This window comes from Urocampus carinirostris, chromosome 5 (assembly GCF_059441175.1).
Source record: "Urocampus carinirostris isolate Australia breed hairy pipefish chromosome 5, RoL_Ucar_1.0, whole genome shotgun sequence".
NCBI lineage: Eukaryota > Metazoa > Chordata > Actinopteri > Syngnathiformes > Syngnathidae > Urocampus > Urocampus carinirostris.
The window spans coordinates 23,652,518-23,674,845 of record NC_142353.1 but is presented as its reverse complement, the minus strand read 5'-3'; the positions used below and the strand labels follow the sequence as shown (position 1 = coordinate 23,674,845).

At 39.6% G+C, this 22,328-nt stretch overlaps 1 protein-coding gene, 1 non-coding gene and 1 pseudogene across 2 annotated transcripts; 2 read left to right on the top strand and 1 right to left on the bottom strand.

Moving 5' to 3' along the window:
* The first annotated feature begins 5,211 nt into the window (after nucleotides 1-5,211).
* Nucleotides 5,212-5,300, top strand: LOC148365813 (U2 spliceosomal RNA; annotated as a pseudogene).
* Nucleotides 5,301-5,713: 413 nt separating this feature from the next.
* On the bottom strand, nucleotides 5,714-5,786 carry trnav-aac (transfer RNA valine (anticodon AAC)). The gene has a single exon. It is a non-coding gene; the product is annotated as a tRNA-Val (tRNA).
* A 1,934-nt stretch (nucleotides 5,787-7,720) lies between these two features.
* LOC148365811 (amyloid-beta A4 precursor protein-binding family A member 1-like) lies at nucleotides 7,721-22,069 on the top strand. Its single transcript, XM_088335102.1, has 11 exons — nucleotides 7,721-7,831; nucleotides 8,933-9,025; nucleotides 9,121-9,160; nucleotides 10,245-10,390; nucleotides 13,146-13,223; nucleotides 14,300-14,473; nucleotides 16,415-16,594; nucleotides 18,014-18,226; nucleotides 20,891-21,010; nucleotides 21,078-21,218; nucleotides 21,927-22,069. The coding sequence occupies exons 1-11, from the start codon at nucleotides 7,748-7,750 to the stop codon at nucleotides 21,996-21,998; spliced, it is 1,341 nt and encodes a 446-aa protein (XP_088191228.1). The 5' UTR covers nucleotides 7,721-7,747; the 3' UTR covers nucleotides 21,999-22,069.
* Nucleotides 22,070-22,328: the final 259 nt, after the last annotated feature.

The following is a 22,328-nucleotide window of genomic DNA, read 5'->3' as shown; positions in this document are numbered from 1 at the left end:
CGCTTTCTGCTGGTTTAATTTTTGCTGTTCGTGACTTTTGACTGCCAAATCTCTGGCAGCGTAACCATCTTCATCCACATCTCATTTTACCACATCATGGCAGCAGAGCTATTGCTCAGACTGGTTATGAAAAAAGTTTTTGAGCTGCTTAGAATTTTTTTTATTTTTTTAAAGGCAAATCACTGGAGGTTATTACATTAGACTCAACAGAAAACCCCCTATAACATGGCAAATGACTTTTAGCTGCTAATGTCTGGTTCTAATGAATTCTATACATGGCTTATTTCCAGATATTCCGCACTAACGTGTTCTAATAGTACTTTGTGTTTGCTAATTGCATTAGAAGGCTAATGGATGATTAGAAAAGTCTTTGTGCAATCATGATACATGGTTCCAGTAGATCCTTAAAGTTTTAAAAGGGATTCAATTCATTTTTCCAAAAAATATTATCTTAATTGGCATCAATATGTCTTGAATCCAATTTTCCAAAGTCTTTAAAATGTGAACACAATGATATTTATATTTGTTTTGGCTGAAAGATGTAGTAACCTTTATCAATTGTTTTGATAATTCACCGATTTACTTTTGTGGCAACATTTTGTGACCAGAAAACGGAACTATCGAAACGGTGAAGGGGTTCCAGTCGGACCATTAATAGCAGACACATGATTTAGGGCTACCCACGATACGCATCACTTTGACTATTTTTATGTATAATGCCTGGAAAGTGTCAGTTTAATGAGAAGTTACTATCTAACGAACGTTTTTCGCCATGACTAAAAGCTGTGCCAGGTAATGTGTACCAGGCACCATGCAAGAAATATTTGTGCTTTTTTTTTTTTTTTATAATTGTGGGGGTTTGTAGTCGACCTCGTCCTTAAACTTTATTTCAGAGGGCCTTTAATAGTCTTGAATTTAACTTGCCTTTATCCAGGGGTGTCAAACTCTTTTCACATTTTGGGCCACATATGGCCTCGGTAGATGTCAAGTGGGCCAAACTATTAAAATCATACTATACATGCTATAAAGAATTCCACCATACTTTAATGTAGTGAAGCTGCCGACCAACATCAAATTGCCCATTTTTTTTAAAATCACAGTATGGAATCGTATTCAGAGTTGTATTCTTCATTGTGAGGCAGCATTTTAAAGTCGTTAGTCTATTCTGAACTTGTTTTTGTTCCTGAAATTTAGCATCTTTTAAGCCTGTACAAATGCTTCAATACCGGGTGTCATATCCTGACCAGCTGTCACTTTAGAATGTCATTTAGGTCCTTGTTTGTGAGCTTTAAACACACTTTTGTTTTATTGAAATTCATTACTGAGAACATTTGTTCACAAAAGTAGGTTGCCCCAAGCATGCACAAAATTTTGGCAGCCATGGCTGTTAATTTGGGGTACAAAATTGATAAAATTTGTCCATACGTTTGGAGGCATATTTGCCCTTCAAATCTGCATCACACTTAATTGATCAAAACTTTGAAGCCGGCGTAACTCATCAATTACGTACCCTGGTTGTCATGATATTCGTTGAATGTATGCAAAAATTACTTTTTTATACTATGGACAATCCATTTGTGTAAAATACTAAATTTACTCCAAAACACCAGCTGGTGTGTCGGCTCCTCCCATGGGCATGCCCAGAAAGCCCCCCCATGTGGGCTCCATCATTTCAGAGAAGAGCGTTGCGATGTCAGTCCTTGTGTGTCTGGCCATCTCCGTCAGAGTCCTGTTATCAAAATTCCCTAGTCAAAATATTTTGCATTTGGAACGGAGAGACCTGTCATTGAACTTCAGCCTATCCGGTGAAAATCTTCACTGCACTCGAAAAATGTAACTTGTATTTAATCGTAAAAAAAATCATTTATAGTAAGATGCTGGTATCTTTTTTAATTTTATTTCTTGACAAAATAATTTAACTTTAAATTTTTGTTGTTAGGTCAAAAAGTTCTAGTGGGCCAAATTACTTTTGTATGTATAAATGTATATATAAGTGTAGCGGGCTGTGCATTTCACACCTAGGCCTTAAGTAGTACTCCAACCAACCCTCAATAACTATTTTATGGCTATAAAACTTTTTCTGCAGCTAAGGCTACGTCATATATAAAAACGCATCATTCTACTCACAATTTTTTTATTTTGCATGCACAAAATCTAACCCTCTTGCCTCAAGATTTCAATAACTGTCGTACAGACCATTCATACGCTGTCGTTCCATCAAGGATTTTCCATGGCATATCAAGCTAATGCTGAAAGTCAAGCTTGTCCTGTTGTATTTCTGGCCTACGTTTTATTCGATTTAGGCTGAAAATGACTGTTTGAAAAAAGCAGTGGACACTGGGATTTTTTCCTCTACTTTTTCATTTTGGTACTTCCGTAACTGCACCCCTACCCAACCATAGTTTGTAAAACCAGTGACATTTCCCTAGGCCTGCTAGAAGGCGCTGGCTAACTAATCTGGAGTCTGGATAAACCAGGGCTCCGGAACCTATAACTCTTTTCATGATTGCATATGGCTCAGTGATAAAATATTACTTATGCAATTATTTTTACTATATCGCTTCATTCAGAGCCAATTGTCATGCATGCGGAGCTGAGACGATTCAACATTTAAGGAGTTTGGTCTGGTAAATAGGACACAGTTTTAACTACAGTTTACAGTGTCACACCATTCGACCAGGTTTAGGTTTGAAATTGCTAAATAATCATTTATATGAAAGCTTATCAAAGAAATTAGTCTCATAGAGCAATTCTATTGGGTGAGCGGTAGGAATGGGCGGAGCTATACGCAGGACAAGACAAGCGCACTCTTTCTCCTTTACCCAGCGCCGTCTGCATTGAAGGTAAATATTCTGGTATCCTCATTTGCAGTATTTTGCAACGGTGTTACAAAACAACTTTGCTCACTTATTGTCTTAAAACTGTTATTTAGGACAAAAATGACAAGACAAATTGAGCCTCAACACCTAGGTAACTGTGGGAGGAGGTCGAATAAGTGTGACGAGATCATGAAAGCTGGTCGTAGCCAGTAGTGTGGTTCTCTCAAAACATATATTTATATATATATATATATATATTTTGCTTTTATGGCTCTCAGGGTCAAAAAGGTTCCTGACCCCTTTATTTTCACTTATTTTATGCCTCAGGGTCTGCAGAACTAATTGTGAAGGCCTCTGGATAGATTTCAGTCTCTGGCAACAAGTAATGGCTAAAATATGGTAAAATTCTTGAATATGTAAACACACATCTGGAAGCACCAGAACTGGGGGAGAGGGGATAAAAGGAAGCTGACAGACAATTTGGAACAATAAGTAAGTCAAGTCACATTTATTTATATAGGCCTTAATCAAAAAATGTCTTAAAGGACTGCACAGGATTACAATTACACCATTACCTGATCTTAAACCGACATGCGGGTAAGGAAAAACTCAAAACCTCAGCGTGAGGAAAAAAGAAACCTTGAGAAGGGGCCTCACAAGTGGTAATTCCCCTTCCAGGATGAACAGGGTGGAATAGATTTAGCATTGAGTTACAGTACATAAACATAGTAAACATCAATAAAAGAGAACACTAGGTAACATGTTGAAATTTGTCCGGAAAGTGCATGACGGCAACGATGCAGCTTCCCATCTCTGCCAGCTGGTCAATGCAGGCGTTGACATGCTTCAGGTCCAGACGCCGGTCCGCTGACTCATCTCGAATCGTCCTTCTTCCTCGTATCACCACCAGCCAGGCAGTTGGAAAAAGACATGACAATACAAAATATAAGGTAGTCATGGACATACCAATATTTTTTTAGCCCAGCAGAGAAGGCCTTGCAGACCCTAATGCCCCACCGGAGGTAAGTGTATAAAAAGTGAGATAAGGTTTGAAATGAAGGAAAATACCCTGAGTTCCATTTTCTTAAAAACATCTTTTCAAGCATTAATTTTAGAAATAAGAAAATAGCATGAAATCATAAAACAATAGAGATGAATGAATGAATGAAAACTTCATTCGAAGATCAAAATAAAACAACAAAAACAATAACTCAACAACAAAAATAACATTACATAATATGTTCGAAAAGGGGTAGTATGAAGCAAATGCTTATATTACCTACCCCTTCATCTTCCCCACCAAATGTACCAATGATATAACAAATGTAATAATATTAATAGAAATGATAAAGAGTTTGTATAAAACTAAATGTGAAATATGGAATAACGTAGTATTTGTAAAAATGAAACTTTGAAGCATTGAAATATTTTTGAGAGAGGAAATCGTGTCATACCAAAATGGCATTATAAACGCTAACTAGAACATTTGTTTTTTTCTGCTGCAGGCGATGTGTCCTCAACTTTTTCGCATTCGCTCGAGACAACTCCAAAATTTTACATGAAATGACTTTGCCAGCGATCGGTTTCAGTTTTGTTTTTTATTTTTTCACTATTAGTAAAAGTATTTCTTAGGTAAAGTCAAATAACTTTTATTTGTCACGGTACTCGAATGACAGAACAAGCCCACATGTTTTTGCTATGAGGTGCCATTTCAATCAGTTCTTCTAACAGACGCTAGGGGCGCTGGACCAGAAAATGTAAGAGAAAGACAGGTGGCGTCGAAGCATGAACTGACCCTCATAATGGAAAATGCAAAAAGCATGTGACGATGCCACGTTGTAGAATATTGTAATAGGGCATTATGGGAATTTAGTGCAGCAACATTCCAAAAACATGCATTTCAGGTGAATTGGCCGGTCCAAATTGTCCCTAGGTGAGAATGAGCGAATGAGTTGTCTGTCCCTGTGTGCCCTGCGATTGGCTGGCAACCAGTTCAGGGTGTCCCCTGCCCACTGCCCGGAGATGGCTGGGATGGGCTCCAGCGCCCCCCCCCCCCCCCCCCCCCCGCGACCCTAATGAGGATAAGCGGTACTGCTAATGAGATGAGATGAACAAATAAACTACAAAATACATTAAACAGTTTTTCTAAACAATAAAAATCAAAAACAATTTTTAAAAAGCAAGAGAGGAAGAATGAAAAACAGTAAAGGTCCTTTTGATAAGTATATTATGTATAATCATGGATAACTGCACAAAATCAATCAATTATTTTCAAAATAAAATCTATTGTTGGACTAAATTATCTACTGTGGTTCTGGATTGGAATTGTATATCGGCTGTGATTTTCGGACTGTGTGCTTCAATGAAGGACAGGACTGTGCACTATGCTCAGTTGATTTTTGCAATTGGGAGATGGAATAAGAGCTTGCTCCGTCCACTCCACGCATCGGCCCGGTATTGCAGTACCTCCGGGATCGGTGCATTCGCAATGATCGCTTCTTGGACGTGTGGCTAGGACCTTGACTCAGCCTCTTGGCTGGTAACAATTGTCTCTGCCTCTTGGCTTTGCAGTGTATTATGATTTGACCGATAATGGATAATTGATAAAGAATATAGAACAATTTCCATCTACAAAACCCCCCACCATGTATTTTTTTCACTCTCAAGTGAACTTTTTAACTCGGTTAAACGGAACCTTTTTTATTCTAAGCAACTTTAAAGTCAAGCTACTGGAATCCTTGCGTGAAACAACCAAATGTCAAGTTAAAATACTTATTGACTTTTTAGTGCTGCAACAAATAAACTGCAAAATCCAAAAATAAACTCAATCGTGTTGCCCGCAGTAACAACAAAATAACTCAAAAAGGTTGCTCACACGTAGTGTAAACAAAACGTGTTTCCGCCCGGTCTCGAACCGGGGACCTTTCGCGTGTTAGGCGAACGTGATAACCACTACACTACGGAAACCTGCATACGTGTCGGCGGAGTGGCATATTTATACAGCAGACAACTGAGAACCACTCATTTGATAAACTGTTGAAAGTAGAATTTACAAGTCCAGTACGTTATTCACTAGAAATTGGTCTATATGATTTGGTCACAGTTCGATTTTATCATGATACTAAGGTGCCGATTCGATTTATATCACGATTCCCGATAATCGCGATTCTACACGTATCACGATTCACTATAATTGAATGTGATTTAAATTTCTTTCCAGATATACTAAAACAACACTACTATAAAATACTTCCCCAAAAACATTCTACAGAACTATTACAAAAATACCACTAAAGTACAGTTAGACTAAATTACAAAAACACTACTAGAGAAATATTAACACAGAAATACTACAAAAATACTCCTATAGTAAATCTACAAAATACTTAGACGTACTACAAAATTTCTTCAAAGGAAATACTAGAAAACTACATGAGAAATTCTACAAAAATACTACAGGTATACAAAAAATATACTATGTAAATACGATGAAATACTACAGAAATAATACCGAAATACAACAAAATTACTACAATAATATTACTGCAGAAATACTAAAAAAGTAAAAGTACAGTGATACAACGAAATAGTACAGCAATGCTCCCAAATACGAATGCAGAAACAATACAAACATACTTAAAAAATACAACAGTAGTACTACTAAACTAAAAATACAATTTAGTGCTTAGACAGGGACCCTCTATATTATTTTATTATATCGTGAGTGTTTTAAAACTAACTTGATTAAATTAATCTGTTTTAAAAAAAAGTATAAAGAAATGTAACATGCCAATTGAATTCATATTGAAAAATGAAATAAAATAATGATAATTGGATAGGCGCCATCCAGGATTGGCCCCTTGGCCAATTTCTTTTAACCTAATGCAGCCCCCAACTCCAAATACTTGCCCACCCCTGGTTTATGTTGACTCACATACACACACACACGCACACGCACACTAGTGTTTCATATACAATGAGCTTCCATTGTTGTCCTGCAATCTTACAAAAATTGATTCAGAGAAGAGACGAAATAAGACAAGATTCCAAGCAAACTTGGTTGATTGGTTGGTTGGAACCTTTCACCACTACGGTCATAGAGTCACCATTTCCTGCGGTGTGTCTTGGGCAAGTACAGCCTCATCGCGCGCATTCCTCTCCAGGCCAACATAAGTTTCCATCCGGTCTTGAACCCAGGACCTTTCGTGTGTTAGGCGAATGTACGGAAACTTGTAAATATTTTTCTATTTATCCTAGCATTTTTTTACTTGTAATATTCTCTTTTAAGTCATGTTGGCCTCCAGAGGGATGGGCGCGACCAGGCTGTACTTGCGCAAGACACACCACGTGAAATAGTGCCCCTATGACCCTAGTGGTTGAGTGATATACACAACCAACCAACCAGCCCGCCAACCAGCCCGCTAACCAGCCCGCCAGCCACCCCCCCGGCCAGCCCGCCAGCCAGCCAGCCGACCAGCCAACCGACCAGCCAACCGACCAACCAAACCAACCATTTTATCTTTATCAGTCGACTTTGGCATGGCTAATAGAGAACGGTAAAAGGATATCCCAATAGTTGAATTATTCAGGACAGATTAAATGCCAGAATAACAGACTCATCTGCACTATAGTACTGTTAAGCTTCTTTGTTGTTTTTAAAATAAAACAAGATTTAATTAAAGTTGCCTGTCACATTTTATCTAGAAAACCAACTTCAGAAGTAAAGATAAAATAGTTAAATCGTCCAAACAATTTGCAACATGCTATTAAGACGAAAGTGATACCTGATTGACACCCGAGTAATACACACTGCAGTGTACTGTTGCCAGTGTGTACAGCAGTCACTTGAATGGGAATACTGCTAAAGTTTGGCTGCGCAAGAACCATATTAAAGATCAGGAGGGATTTCAAACGTATTATTCCAAGACATGGACAACTTTTGGATGTACCAAGTTGAGAAACATGAAGAGGATCAAGCCACCAACCCACAGACTCAACATGATGCAAACGAGGTAAGGACATTTTCTGAGACTACTTGTTTTTTGAAGTCCAAAAAGATCTTGGATTTCTGATCTTGTCCTTCACATGTTCTTTGAATTTCGGGTGAGGAGAATGTTGTTGAATTAGGAGGCTGGAGATGAACTGCTTCTTGAGAAGTTTTTATTGGCAAAATATATTCTGGAGACTACCGTAATACAAGTTTTCAATCGGAAAATTTTGAAGTAAGATCTTTATACCTTTTTTGAGGCGTTGTATAGGTTAATGGGAAACCGCAACTTCAGTTTTCTGCTTGCCATCTGTTTGCACATTTTTGTGTTATCAGCCTATTTGCAAACATTCAGTTCAATCTTTTATAAAGCGTTGTATAGGTCAACAAGAAACCGCAACTTCAGTTTTCTGCTTCCACCTTTGTCTCGTGGTTTCTTAAAATCAGGCTGAACTTTGTTCTTTCGCTTAAAGTTCCTGACATTAGTTTGAACTTGCGGTTTGTATTGAAAATATCAATTCATAAGAAAGGCTGATATCCTTCCTGATCAAGTTTCACCATGTAGTGCATGGAGTGAAGCGGTGTTTATTATAATTTGTTTTTCATACTTGCATGCATCCAAAACAGAGCAAGCTTTTCCATGAACTATTGTGTATTTAATTAGCAATCACAAACCCATATTCAGGTTCAAGACACTTGATTGGATAGATAAATGCAATATTAGCATCCCTAATGGGCAATAGAGAACTGTCGATGGCATAGTTTTCATCCATCCATTTTCTGCACCCCTTTTCCTCAGTAGGGTCGCGGGGGTGCTGGAGCCCATCTTTGGACAGTGGGCAAGGGAGACCCTGAACTGGTTGCCAGGGCACATGAGATGGCTGGGATGGGCTCCAGCACCCCCGCAACCCGACTGAGGATAAGCGGTGCAGATAATGAATGGATGGATGGATGGATGATCATCATTGCTTTGATCACGATCATTGTTATTATTACTTCATATTACTCACTATTTTTAGAATTGGTCTGCACCATTCATTGATCTCTTGTCTATCCATCATAAGCTTTTAAAATTTGGGGAGTACATTTATAAAATGTTGATTGCTTCTTTTCTTTGTTTTGCAAGGGACCTGATTCTGGATCTTCATCTCTTGTTCCTACTGAATCAGAAAGTAAACTTCTTCAAGTTTCCAACTTAGGATCACCTGCCTCCAGCAAAGTATAATTATAATTTGTTTTTCTGCATGTGATCTTGAGCACATTGCTAACCTACTAAACACTAAATATCTCTTTTCCCTCTTTTCCTACGAATAGTCCAGAAGAAGTCTTGCATCGATTCCAACATATGTTAAAGGTGAGTACTGTATACTAGTTTAACATCTAAGTGCCCCAAAGGCCAACCATTGGCAGATGAAATCATTATTTCCCTTTGGTAATCAAACCAAGTTATATTACCTGGCAACACCGAGACCCGTCTCTGGTTTGAATTGCATTGATTAGAAGGGGGGAAATGGAGAAGTGCCGGCCGGCAGTGCTCGGTCTAGTCATGTTTATTTGTATAGACCTTAATCACAAGGAGTCTGAATGAGCTGCACAGACCTGGTGCAAACTACAGACTATTATTACATCATCCCCTGATCTAAAACCCACATGAGGGCAAGGACAACTCTGGTAAGAGTTTCTTTGATAGTGATGAAAGTTATTTTTCAAAAATTTCCACATTAAACAAACCACTCATTTTTGTTTCACTGGAAATAACCTGTGGCAGCTAAGTGGTTAATGCCACAGACACATATTTAAGAGGTTCAGAGTTTAACTCCAACTACCGGCCTCCCCGTGCAGAGTTTGCATGATTTCCCTATACCTGAAGTTTTTAAAATTGTTATTACGGAACAGTTAAGACATGCAACAGTCATCAAAAATGAATAGAACATGCAAAGCTAGTCTTGTGAGGAAATTGACACCTTCAATCATAAATTAATGATCCGTTTGTTACTATTGGAGCAGTGCAAAGGACATTTCATTGGATGCCAGTTCCTTATTTTGATCCACTGTTGTTCGTTGTTTGGACTATTGCATCATTGTTGCTATCGGCCAATCATGTTGCTGTTCTTTGATTTTCTACACCTTTTTTTTAACCTTGAAGATTTTATAAAATGAGGGTGCTCAGAGTAGGACTTGATAAAGGGACAGAATATCTTATCTGGAAGCTCTTCTCCCGGTCCTCCTTGCAAGTTCAAGATGTTTTTAGCACTGGTACAACTTGACAGCACTTGCTTTATGGGAGCACTCACACCAAGGCCATTTCTTCAGTAGCGCACTGAAGTCTAGTTCTGAAAATTTTTAAACAGTACTGTGCACACCCACCATACTTTTCCACGGACATGAGAAAATAGCATCCACTTTTTATTCATGTTGTCTTTTTTCTAACTTTTCAGTTCCAGGCCCATGTGACCCAGAGGACCTTATTGATGGGGTGATCTTTGTGAGCAACTACTTGGGTTCCACTCAGCTGCTATCTGTTAAGACACCAACTCAAAATATCCGAATGAAGCAGGCAAATGAGGCTCTCGCTTGCATCAAGGTGAAACACACCCAAAGGTTCTAAAAACGATTTAAAATGTAGTCTACTGAACCCACACAACACTTCTCATCTCAGGGTGCACTCACCCTAAGGCAGAAGTGGGCAACCCGATCCTCAAAGGCCCCATGTCCTGCATGTTTTCGGGGGTTTCTCTTCTTCAACTCAGGGGATTCCATTTACCAGGCCCGTCAACAAGATCATGGCAGTTTGCTAGCAAGCTGGTCATTTTTATCACCTGTGCTGAAGAAGAGAAACCTCCAAAAAAATTTAGGACATTCAGCCCTCAAGAACCAAGTGGCTTACCACAGCCCTAGGACCATTGTATGTTGCCCAAAGCTTTGCTGGATTTTATAGGTAGTAGATCCCCACCTGAACATCTAACTGAACCTCAGGTGGGCAATATTAGGTTCAAGGAGACAATTTATCTCCAGGTGGGAGAACGGATGTATCAGACCTTGTTGATGTCTGCTCACCAAGTTCAGATGAACCGCAGGTCCCCAAAGCATACTTGGGAGATCCCGAGTTAGATTGCCAAGAAAGGTGCGTGATACGATTGTCATCACATGAGCACATTGCAGGAGTAGTTGCAACGCGAAAGGTAACCATTACATCATGTCTGTGATGACGTCTGATTCTTGCAACGTGATATATTTTGGAGCCAACAGTACCCAGGTCTGGTTTAATACAGTTACGTTAGTGCGGGCAGAAGAGGCTCAGGGGAGAAGGGAAAGTGTACACAGCTAGTAATTTTCTCCAAGTGTTCGATTCTACTTTTTTAAAGAAAATGTTCCTTTCTCCTTTGCGCTTCCCTCATATACTGCCGTGTTGTTTCAAACATTCCTGCAGAGTAGTAATGTTGAAATCTTCTAATACAACAAAACAAACAATATATATAACATAAATAAACCCAAAGACAGAATATATTCTGGGATAGTTCAGTAGAGCATGTCTAAGAGAAAAAGCAAGGGGTATTTGCGGACCAGACCTTTAAAAGACATGAGTAGGGTTTGAAAGAACAGACTCTGAGTGCAGTGGAATTTTACCAAGCCAAGCAAAATTCTGTAGCAATTTGCATTACTGATTGATAAGCCCGATTTTAAAGTTAATCAACTTATTTTAAGGATCAACATTATTTACATAGCGTGTCAGCACAGAGGGTTTGCCCACAACACCAAAACGGTTCGTTGTGAAATCTTTTTTGGCGTACATCTGAGAACAAAAGGGTCGCCCAGGGAAGGGGTATGTGTAAGGCCACACATGGCCTCCCAGGAAGCTGAAGAAAACCAAGTACAGTTTTTATCGGTGGGTTAAGTGATAATAAGCAAAATTCAATTCGGACACACAAGAAAATAAATCATCTGGCACGAAGTATGGCACATAAACACTTTTGATAACAAATGAACACTTTGGAGTTTCAAATCTTTAGTATACAGTTGAAGAGTCTGGTCACTTCCTGTGAATAAATTCTGGGTCTTCTGTTGTGTTGGCAGATTGTTTTAAAAGGTTAGGGGGAATGCCTTGGTAGCTGGGCAGTACCCTACACATTGTTGATTTTTTTTAAATTTGTATTAGTAGATTGAATGGCATACTGACATTATCCCATGCTAAGAACATTATCGGGGACCCCTCTCACCCCCATCATGGACTGTTCACTCTGCTAGCCTCTGGGAAGAGGTACTGCAGTGTGCGGTGCAGGACCACCAGGTTCTGCAGTAGTCTAGTCCCCCTGGCCATTAGACTGTTAAATGGTCAATCTAACATATAGTTAACCTAAATCTTAACGGCTGCTAATCTGACTTTTTGCACTACTGGCAGTTCTTTATAGCTTGCCACTCCTTGCACATTTGCTCTCTGCACTATTGTACTTACAGCGTTACTGTTACAGTGTTAATGTTACTGTTTACCTGACTTGTTAACCTGAATGCCCATTTTGCACATCTGGTTAGCTACTCCTCTTGCACTATCGGCACTATGGTATGGTAAAATACTATACGTAGCCATAATACAATACAACTTTTACTTATATCTGTACATTCGAGGAAACTGTGCGGGTCAGATGTATCGACATTTCGTTCTGTATACACGTGTACTAGAAAGACAATAAAGTAGATCTGAATCTGAATCTGAATCTGAATTAGTACTGTTCCTGATCATATGTGTTAACATCCTTTACATTAGAGGTGGGAAACCCAGTCTTTAAGGGTCGCATATCCAGCCTGTATTTGGAGGTTTTTCTTCAACTCAGATGATACAAATTATCAGCTTCTTAGCGAACTGCTATAACTTGTTCAACGATCCTGGTGATTGGAATCACTTTCTGGTGTTGGTCTTGATACAGAACCGCCTGAGGGATCAGAATCTTTCATTTTGTGTTTTTGCTCTTAACGCGTACATGCAGTGATTTCTTCAGATTCTCTGAACTTTTTGACAACGACATGAACCGCATATGATGAAATTCACAAATTTCTTGCAAGATCTGGTTGAGGAAAGTTTTTCTTATTTGTTACACATTCAACTCACACGTCTGTTCACTAATAGCCCCCCGGCCAATTCTTGTTTATCAGTGACTGAGAATTTCAGGGGAGCTGCTTTTTTTCTAATCATGACAATAAGAAGATCGTTCTCCTGTGGGATGTTTCAAATAATAAAATGACAAGCATTTCTCAACCTTTTGTGCCTTATTTTTATGCTCAGTCACTGTTTTACATTATTTTTGTGGACGTTACCTACTTGTTTTTGTTTGTATGCCCTCAAGGATAATGCCCAGCCCATGGCAGAGGTTGATGTGTTCATCTCCACTCAGCGAATAAAAGTGCTGAATGCAGATTCTCAGGTACTTCCATTGCTTGCTTTTAACATTGCTCTTCTGCTAGGTTTTACCATTAGGTCCTACTGACAATATCAAAGAAAATCAGTTCAAGATACAGCACGGCAGCTGCGAATAAAAGCAGTCGCATCTTAATCTTATAAATAACTCTTCAGTAGGACTGGGGTAAATGTCTGATTCTTAGATGCATCATGAGTCTGACATGTTGCATATTGCACTAATACGATCCCAAAACTGTATGTAACATCCTACATGCCCACATTTCTTGTGTAAATATTGTGTAAATTATAACCTTATCTTCTTTGTTACTTTATCTTCTTTGTTTTCTTTTATCCTCACAGTTAAATGTGAACTGAAGTGCCATGCCCAATTTTGTTGTCACAATATGTTCAACCCCTTTTGTAACAATGACAATAAAGGAATATTCTATTCCATTCTATTCTATTATATGAGTAAATCAGAGTCATTTCACAAAAGTCAGAATTTTAATTATCGAAATATGTTCTTTAAAATAATCTTCAATAATCGCTTCATAATTGTAACCCCTGAATCATCATAGTATCAATAGATCCTGGAAGATTGCCACCTTTTCTCTTAAGTACCAACTTTATACACATTTTAATTTGTTCTGTGAGTAGCTTCGTAACCTGAAAACTTTGTAAGTAGAGACGCATTTTGAATATAAATAAGCTATCCTGTTCCAAGCCCCGCAAAAGTGCATTGTATTTTTTCAATAAATCAGAAAAGAGCATCAGAACATGAAACAAATACATTTTAAAATGACTAATTAGTGCAGAATAAATAAAAAACAAAAGGCACATAATGTAAAAAAAAAAAACAATGAATAAAGGATATAATAAACATATTCATTTACCTTGAAAAACTGATCCAATGGCGTCTGCTTTTGACAGTTTTTGACAATCTAACGGGATGTCATTGTAATGAGCGATAGCCTGAAATGTCAACACTTTTTCAGGGTGATTCCTTCGTAACATTAAAATTTCGTATGTAGAGACATTCGTAAGAAGAAGTAACACTGTATTATGAACCACTTAAGATTGTTGTGCTTCCTTGACTTGCAGGAGCCAATGCTGGACAAGCCTCTTCGCGCCATCTCCTACGTAGAAGACATTGGGACAGTTATAGTTTTGATGGCCAGACGTCGGATGTCTCAAGCAACCGTTGACATTTCAGACCCTGAAACAGACAGCGAGTGCCTTTACGAGATGATATGTCACGTTTTTGAATCTGACAACGTAAGTTGACAGCAAGTTTGTGACAGTATATATCGGGCTACAAACAGAATTTTTTTCCTTAGTTTTTATACATTTTTTCTAAATTAACCGGTATATGTTTTTTCCATTGAGGAAAACAGGTTGATGCCAATGGTGCTGTCTTAAAACAACACTACACAATCAGAAGACAATGTAATCACAACTAGTTATTAACAATTGTGTTTACCAACCAACATAAACCGTTCACTCTCAATTTAGCAGTTGTATCAGATTTTCCACAACAGCCATTTTATCTAAACTAAGTGGCAATTTTGTATTTTTATTTATTTATCCAAGTTTTGGGTTGAATGATCTGAGATTGTTTGTTGTTTCAATAATGGTTCCAACACTTGGTATCAACATTGGGGGTACTTGAAGTTCAGCGTTCCTTAGCCACTTCACGATTTGGTTATCGCAGTCACTGCACCACTAAGTTAAATAGCGTAAATTCCGGACTATAGAGCGCACCTGATTATAAGCCGCACCTACCACATTTTAAGAGGACAACCGATTTTGTACTTACACAAGCCGCACCTGTATATAAGCCGCATGCGCCCACATTAAAAAAATGTAACTCAAACACAAAATTAACCTAAGTCCCGCGTTTGAAACTGAATGTCCTTCATAAAAGTACACAGTCCAAAAAGCCGGCACAATGAACGGAAAATAATACCTGTACTTAAGGTTTGAACACGGGTCCGGGTCCCGTTGAAAGTAATCCAAGGAAAAAAGTGTATATTTCCAAAGGTAAGGGTGGGAAGAATATATATCCACTATTGTCTGCCGCGTCCGCAAACACTCACCTTTACCATGGGAAACATATCAGAATAAGTGTCTGAAATAAAGACATTACAAAAATATACAGTCGCAAATACATATTATACATGGTTACACATACAAAGAAAGACGGAACACCGAGAGAGTTTTCAAAGCTTTAATAATAATAACTTTCAACCCAAACAGTGCCTGTGACAGGTAGCAACACGCGAGCAACACGCGAGCAACACAGTAAACGGGTCTGTTAAAAAAACATACCGTACTTGTAAAAATCACGGTAAACCGTCCTCATCTTCCTCCTTAGAACTGAAGCCATCGAAAAGCAACTTTGTCATATAGACGTCGTCCCACGCTCCCTTATTCCAAAACATGCTAGCAACACGCTCGCAACACAGTAAACGGGTCTGGTAAAAAAAACATACTGTACTTGTAAAAATCACGGTAAACCGTCCTCATCTTCCTCCTTAGAACTGAAGCCGTCAAAGTCGTCTTCCTCAGTGTCAGAAAGAAACTTCGTCATATAGACGTCGTCCCACGCTCTCTTATTCCAAAACACGCTGGCAACACGCTCGCTCCTTCTTTATCAGACTGCTCGATTGCTTTTAGCTTGAAAGCTGCGTCATGTGCCTTTCTTTTTGCATTTTGCATGATGAGGGTATGTTTACGCTAATTTAATTTACTGTATGCACAAGCCAAGAAGTTGCAGTCTTCCTCGGCGCATATATTCCACCGGTCTAAATCTTACCTTTTGTACTCAAGCGCCGCCAGCGGCCGTTAGAAAAATTACATAAATTGGCCGCATCACTGAATAAGCCGCAGGGTTGAAAGTTTGGGAAAAAAGTAGCGGCTTATAGTCCGGAATTTACGTTATGTATTGGGCTTTGTTTTCTGGGAAGAAGTGGTCTTGAAGATACTTTTTGTAAAAATGTTCTTGTTTACTCACATGTCCATATATTTATCTTTGTTCGATTTTAGATTGATTTATTCTTTATGCCGAACACATAGTTAACAAATGAGAATAAATATTAAGCTACATTCCTTAAAATGCATGGTAATAAGTATTCATCTAGACCGGATATTTGACCAACTCTTCTGAGTACGAAAGTGACTTGATTCTTTTTTTGTTTTTTTAACCCACACATGTAGGCCAAGCTTATCGCTCAGTCCATTGGTCAGGCCTTTAGTGTGGCTTACCAGGAATTCTTGAGGACAAACGGCATTAACCACGAAGACCTGAGCCTGAAACAATACAGTCGCGGTTTTACCACCCACGACATGTACAACGATGATCTCGTCCACTTTTTAAAGTCAGAAGACTGCAAAGAAGTAAGACTGGTTGATTAGTTTGATGTACTGCAGATAATGTTCTTATTATCAATTACTTCAGTACATTAAATGGTCATGAAGCACACAAAAGTTAAAGCATCCTCAACTGGCACTTATCTTATGTTAAGTAACAACAACAACAATTAAAAAGCTACAAAGCCAGGTTGATCAACATGGTCCCTGTGGAGAATCGTGGGAGCTATGCCAGGATGCGCTTCCTGTAATTCAGCTTTGCGTTCAATGCAATTATCACAGAGACCCTGGTGATGAAACTTCCCGACTTGGGCCTCTCCTCCTCAATCTGCCGCTGGTTTATGCACTTCCTCTACACCCCATCGTTGTTCACTCATTTCTAATAGGGATAAGGCAGGAAGAAGGTGGAGACGTGGACAATGTGGTGTTCGAAATATAAAATAATGTTAAAAGCCACAAAATCCAAGGAAGTTATACTCAACTTTAGGAGGGCAAATAGAGACCTAGCTCCACTCATCATACATTTAGACTGCATAGATAGAATCCATTCCATCCAACTCCTAGGCGAGCACATCTCGGATGACTTCCCATTATCTGCCAACTCTTGTGTTGTGGTGGGGAGTACCCAGTAGTTACTCCACTTCCTGAGACTGCTCAGGAAGAACAACCTGTATCAGAAACTGCTGGTGTCCTTCTAAAAAGCCGCAGTGAAGAGCATCCTGAATACAGCACCACTGTGTAATATGCTGTGAGCGCGTCACCGGACACAAAACACATACAGAGAGTACCGGTAATTAAAACAGCCCATGAAAGTATTGGCTGCTCTCTGCCCAGTTTTGAGGACCTTGCCGGCTTGCGATACTGCAGCAGAGTCATTACACTTTGAAAGACTCTTCTCACCGCAGTCACTACATCATTGATCTGTTGCCCTCAAGGATTAACCGGCTCAAAGACAGTTTCTTCCACAAGGTCATCACCACCCTAAATTAGCGTGGAAACCTTTGCCTTGTTTGGTTATTTTTGTTGCTGCAAAATGTTATTGCACTACCAGTCCTTGAGGGCCTCATGTCCCTCATGTTTTGGGAGGTTTCTCAACTCAGATGATGCAAGCTGGTAGGAGCTTAACAACCCTGGTGATTGAAATCACCGGAGTTGGAAAAGAGAAACCTCAAAAACATGCAGCCCTCTAGGAACGGGTTACCCACCAAAGATTTAGGAGATTATTTACTCCATGAAATACGCAGCAGCACATATTTCACTATTTTGTGTTTCAGGTGAGAGGGAAATTTTAGGGGAAAACACAGCTTTGCTTGCAGTCTTAAATCACAAAATCGCCCCTGGTGGACATTAACTCCAGGGACAAAGCAACCAATATGAAAAGATAAAAATGTGTGTGTATGATATATATTTCACAATGTTTTTTTTCCCGACAATTTTCCCCTTTAGGTGTTGATAGAGAAAGCAAAGGGAGAAATTCTTGGTGTGGCCATTGTGGAGAGTGGATGGGGCTCTATCCTTCCCACAGTCATCATCGCTAACATGATGCACGCTGGACCAGCAGAGAAATCTGGCAAACTCATCATAGGTGACCAGATCATGTCCATTAATAATACCAGTCTGGTTGGTCTTCCACTCTCAACCTGCCAAAGTATTATTAAGGTATTTGATTCCAATGTCCATGTTCACACTTTGCAACATTTTTACATTTGCAGCTACTATTAAGCTTTTTAAAATATCTATTAAGAAAAGTCATAGAACTAATGACTCCAAAATAAGTATTTTACAGTATCTGCAAGTTTTGTTTGTTTCCTGCTCATATCTACAAAAATGAAAATAGCTGCATAGTCCATGATTTGACAATACTTCTTTGATAAAATTTTGCCGTCCGTTTTTCTCAACGCTTTCTTTGATGTAACATATCCCCAACACGAAAACTGACAAAAGACATGAGACGTTAACCACTTTTTTTGTGTGTAATTAAAACAGGAATTCCCTTACTGTAAATTCCAGACTACTAGCACTACATTTTAACTAGTGTGGCGTAAATATGTGATTGTACTTCTTTTCGTGGCAGCACAAAGGAAAACCGCAAGCTGCTCTCTTTGACAAAGCCTGTGCTCTGAACACAAAGCATTGCCACAACGTCTATGATGCCCTTCTAGAGGAGAAATTAGTCAGCGTTTTTGCCTACATTATCTGTATGATATACAGTGAAGAAAACAAGTATTTTGCTATTTCTCTCCCTTAGAAATCATAAAGGGGTCTGAAATGTTCATTGTCGGTGCATGTCCACTGTACGAGAGATAAACTTAGAAGAAAAATCCATTTCTGACAATGCATGATTTTTAACTGTGTGATACAGCTGCAAAAAGGTATTTGAACACCTGTGTGCACCGTGTTCAAGACCCATTAGAAGTCCACCTGCACTCCATGTATCATCCTCCACCCCATACTATCAGTAAGACTAACTTGAAACATGGCGACCAAAGAGCTGTCCAAAGACACCAGAGACAAAATTGTACACCTCCACAAGGCTGGAGCTATGGAAGAATTCTCAAACAGCTTGGTGAAAAAAGGTCCACTGCTGGAGCAATCATTAGAAAATGGAATAAGCCAAACCTGACGGTCAATCTCTATCGGAGTGGAGCCCCATGCAAGATATCACCCATGGCTGACAAGAAAGGTGAGGAATCAGCCCGGAAGTACACGACAGGAGTTTGTCAATGACCTGAAAAGAGCTGGGACCACCGTTTCCAAGGTTACTGTAGGTAATACACTAAGACATCATTATTTGAAATCATGCATGGCACGAAAGGTTCCCCTGCTTAAACCAGCACATGTCAAGGCCCGTCTCAAGTTTGCATACGACCATTTTGGATGACACAGAGGAGTCATGGGGAACTGTTTTGTGGTCAGATGAGACCAAAATAGAACTTTTTGGTCATGATTCCACCAAGCGTGTGTGGAGGAAGAAGAACGAAGAGTACAATATGAAGAACACATCCCTACTCTGAAGCATGGGGGTGGTAGCATCATACTTTGGGGGTGTTATTATGCACATAGGACAGAACAAGTGCACTGCATTAAAGAGAGGATGACTGGGGCCGTGTATTGTGAGATTTTGGTGAACAACCTCCTTCCCTTGATCAGAAAATTGAAAATGGGTCGTGGCTGGGTCTTCCAACACGACAACGACCCGAAACACACAGCCAGGAAAACCAAGGAGTGTCTCGGTAAGAAGCATATCATGGTTCTAGCATGGTCCAGCCAGTCTCCAGACCTGAACCCAATCGAAAATCTTTGGAGGGAGCTCAAACTCCGTGTTTCTCAGCAACAGCCCCGAAACCTGACTGATCTAGAGAAAATCTCTGTGGAGGAGTGGGCCAAGATCCCTACTGCAGTGTGTGCAAACCTGGTGAAAACCGTTTGACCTCTGTAATGGAAAACAAAGGCTACTGTACCAAATATTAACATCCATTTTCTCAGGTGTTCAAATAATTATTTGTAGCTATATCACATGAATAAATCGTTTAAAAATCATGCATTGTGATTTCTGGATTTTTCTTTTTAGTCTATCTCTCGCACAGTGGGCATGAACCCACGATGAAAATTTCAGACCCCTCCATGATTTCAAAGTGGGACAAATAGCAATAGTGTTCAAATACCTATTTTCTTCATTGTATAACAGGAGTAAAACGGGAGGTTTGACAGTACTTTTTTCACAATATTTCAATTTTCCCCCCAAAAAATCAAGTCCTCAATTTATACATCTGAATTAACAGGGGTTGAAGGTATGTTTCAAAAATGCTACACTTCTCTTTTCGTATCCTCAGTGTCAATGTCAGGTTGCTGAAGTTTCCTTTAATCCTTGAGGAACGAAAACAAGTGAATGCAATTTAGTTCAGTACGTGGCAACCCCCAAAGACGAAACAAAAAGATGACTTCCACGTGTGTGTTGAAATCTTGCACTATTCTCCATGGTATTGTCTGCCTGGCACTGATATCTATAAATGTAGAGCACCGATTTATGCAATGCAGCCTTATTTTTTGGCACAGTAGTAAATATGTGCTTGTCTTTGTAAACCTATCTTGAACGGTCCAAAACCGGATCTGCAAACACGTGACCTTAACAACTTGGAGCAGAACAAAAAATGATGCAGCTGAAAATGGCGTCAGGTGTGCGGGGAGTAAATCAGTACAGAGAGAAAATTGAGTTCTGTTCTTAAATTTAGGCATGCGGCTTTCAATCAGGCATGCTCTGTAGTTTGGAAGTTCCTCAATTTATAATATTTTATCAAAACCTCAAACCATTGTCATTTTTAGGGTCTTAAAAATCAGTCGTGCATCAAGATGAACATCGTGAGATGTCCTCCAGTGACAACAGTACGTGTCAGACGTCCAGACCTCCAACACCAATTGGGTTTCTGTGTCCAGAATGGCATCGTGGGTAATCATCCTGAATTTTCGAATGCTTTTGCGTTTGGATTAAATGAAAATCCCCCTTCGACAGATCTGTAGTCTAGTACGCGGTGGGATTGCTGAAAGGGGTGGAGTGAGAGTTGGCCACCGCATCATTGAGATCAACAGCCAAAGCGTCGTTGCAACACCCCACGAAAAAATTGTCCGTCTCCTGTCCACAGCTGTGGGAGAGGTAGGTAGCAGGTTTCTCGCTACTGATGCAAATATAAACCTCGTTAAAAAACGACGTCAAATCTTAAAAAGCGTAAGGTGGGCTTAGGGTACTTCCCCAAAAATGTGTATCTCTAAACCAGATGGTATCACGTTTCTGTTTTAAATATAAGGTACCAAAGGGGCGTTTCTTTCTTTCTCTGCCATTGTTCTACCTAAATAAATTGGTGAGGGAAAGTCCCCCCAGAGTTAGAAGCGCGGCCAGGGAGACGGACGTAAGTTCCTCCTCTCCTGGCCCCTCCCCGTCTCCAACTGGCAGTTGTAAAAAAAAGTCCGAATGCCTGGTGTATTTTTCTAGCGCCAGCAACTTGTAAATAGCTCTCCCACAACATGTAAGAGGTCGATTTAGACCCCACATTTTGGTACCGAAACCCGGGAATCATATCAAGACGGACGGGCCATAGCGGAATCACAGACGCCAAAAGAAACTGACGTCAGCGTTTTCTATTGAAAATTGGGCGGTACCAATATTTGAAACAGAAACGTGATACCATCTGGTTAAGAAATACACACTTTTGGGGAAGTACCCTAAGCCCACCTTACAAAAAGCAATTCAAATTCCTTATATTAGAAATGACTGGGGATTGGCCAAGTGTTGTGTTATCCAAGGAACGCCAATACATGTGTTACCTAAACTGTATTTACCATGAATCATCACCGTCTTTCTCAGATCCACATGAAGACTATGCCTTCAGTCATGTACCGCCTGTTGACAGCCCAGGAGCAGCCCGTTTACTTTTAAAGTTGTACTCATTCCTGAAAACTTAACTTCTATTGTCACCAACTACAAAGTAACCCATGTGAATAATAGCGTGCTGTGACATTAGTGTGTCAGGTGTGCCCTGAAAAAAAATAAATGTACATTGATCCTCCATCTAAAAAAAGTGTTATCTTTGCTGACTTGGTGTGTAAACGACAGGATAATCTAATGCTTCCGTCACATTCACGGATCCCTTAACCACCAGAGTTGTTGGGCAACCACCGAGTACACAACTCTGGACATCTCTCTGAGGAATGTTCTCGGCCAATCAGGATGATCTTGCGACTTGACCATAGCACTGCAGTTTTCATC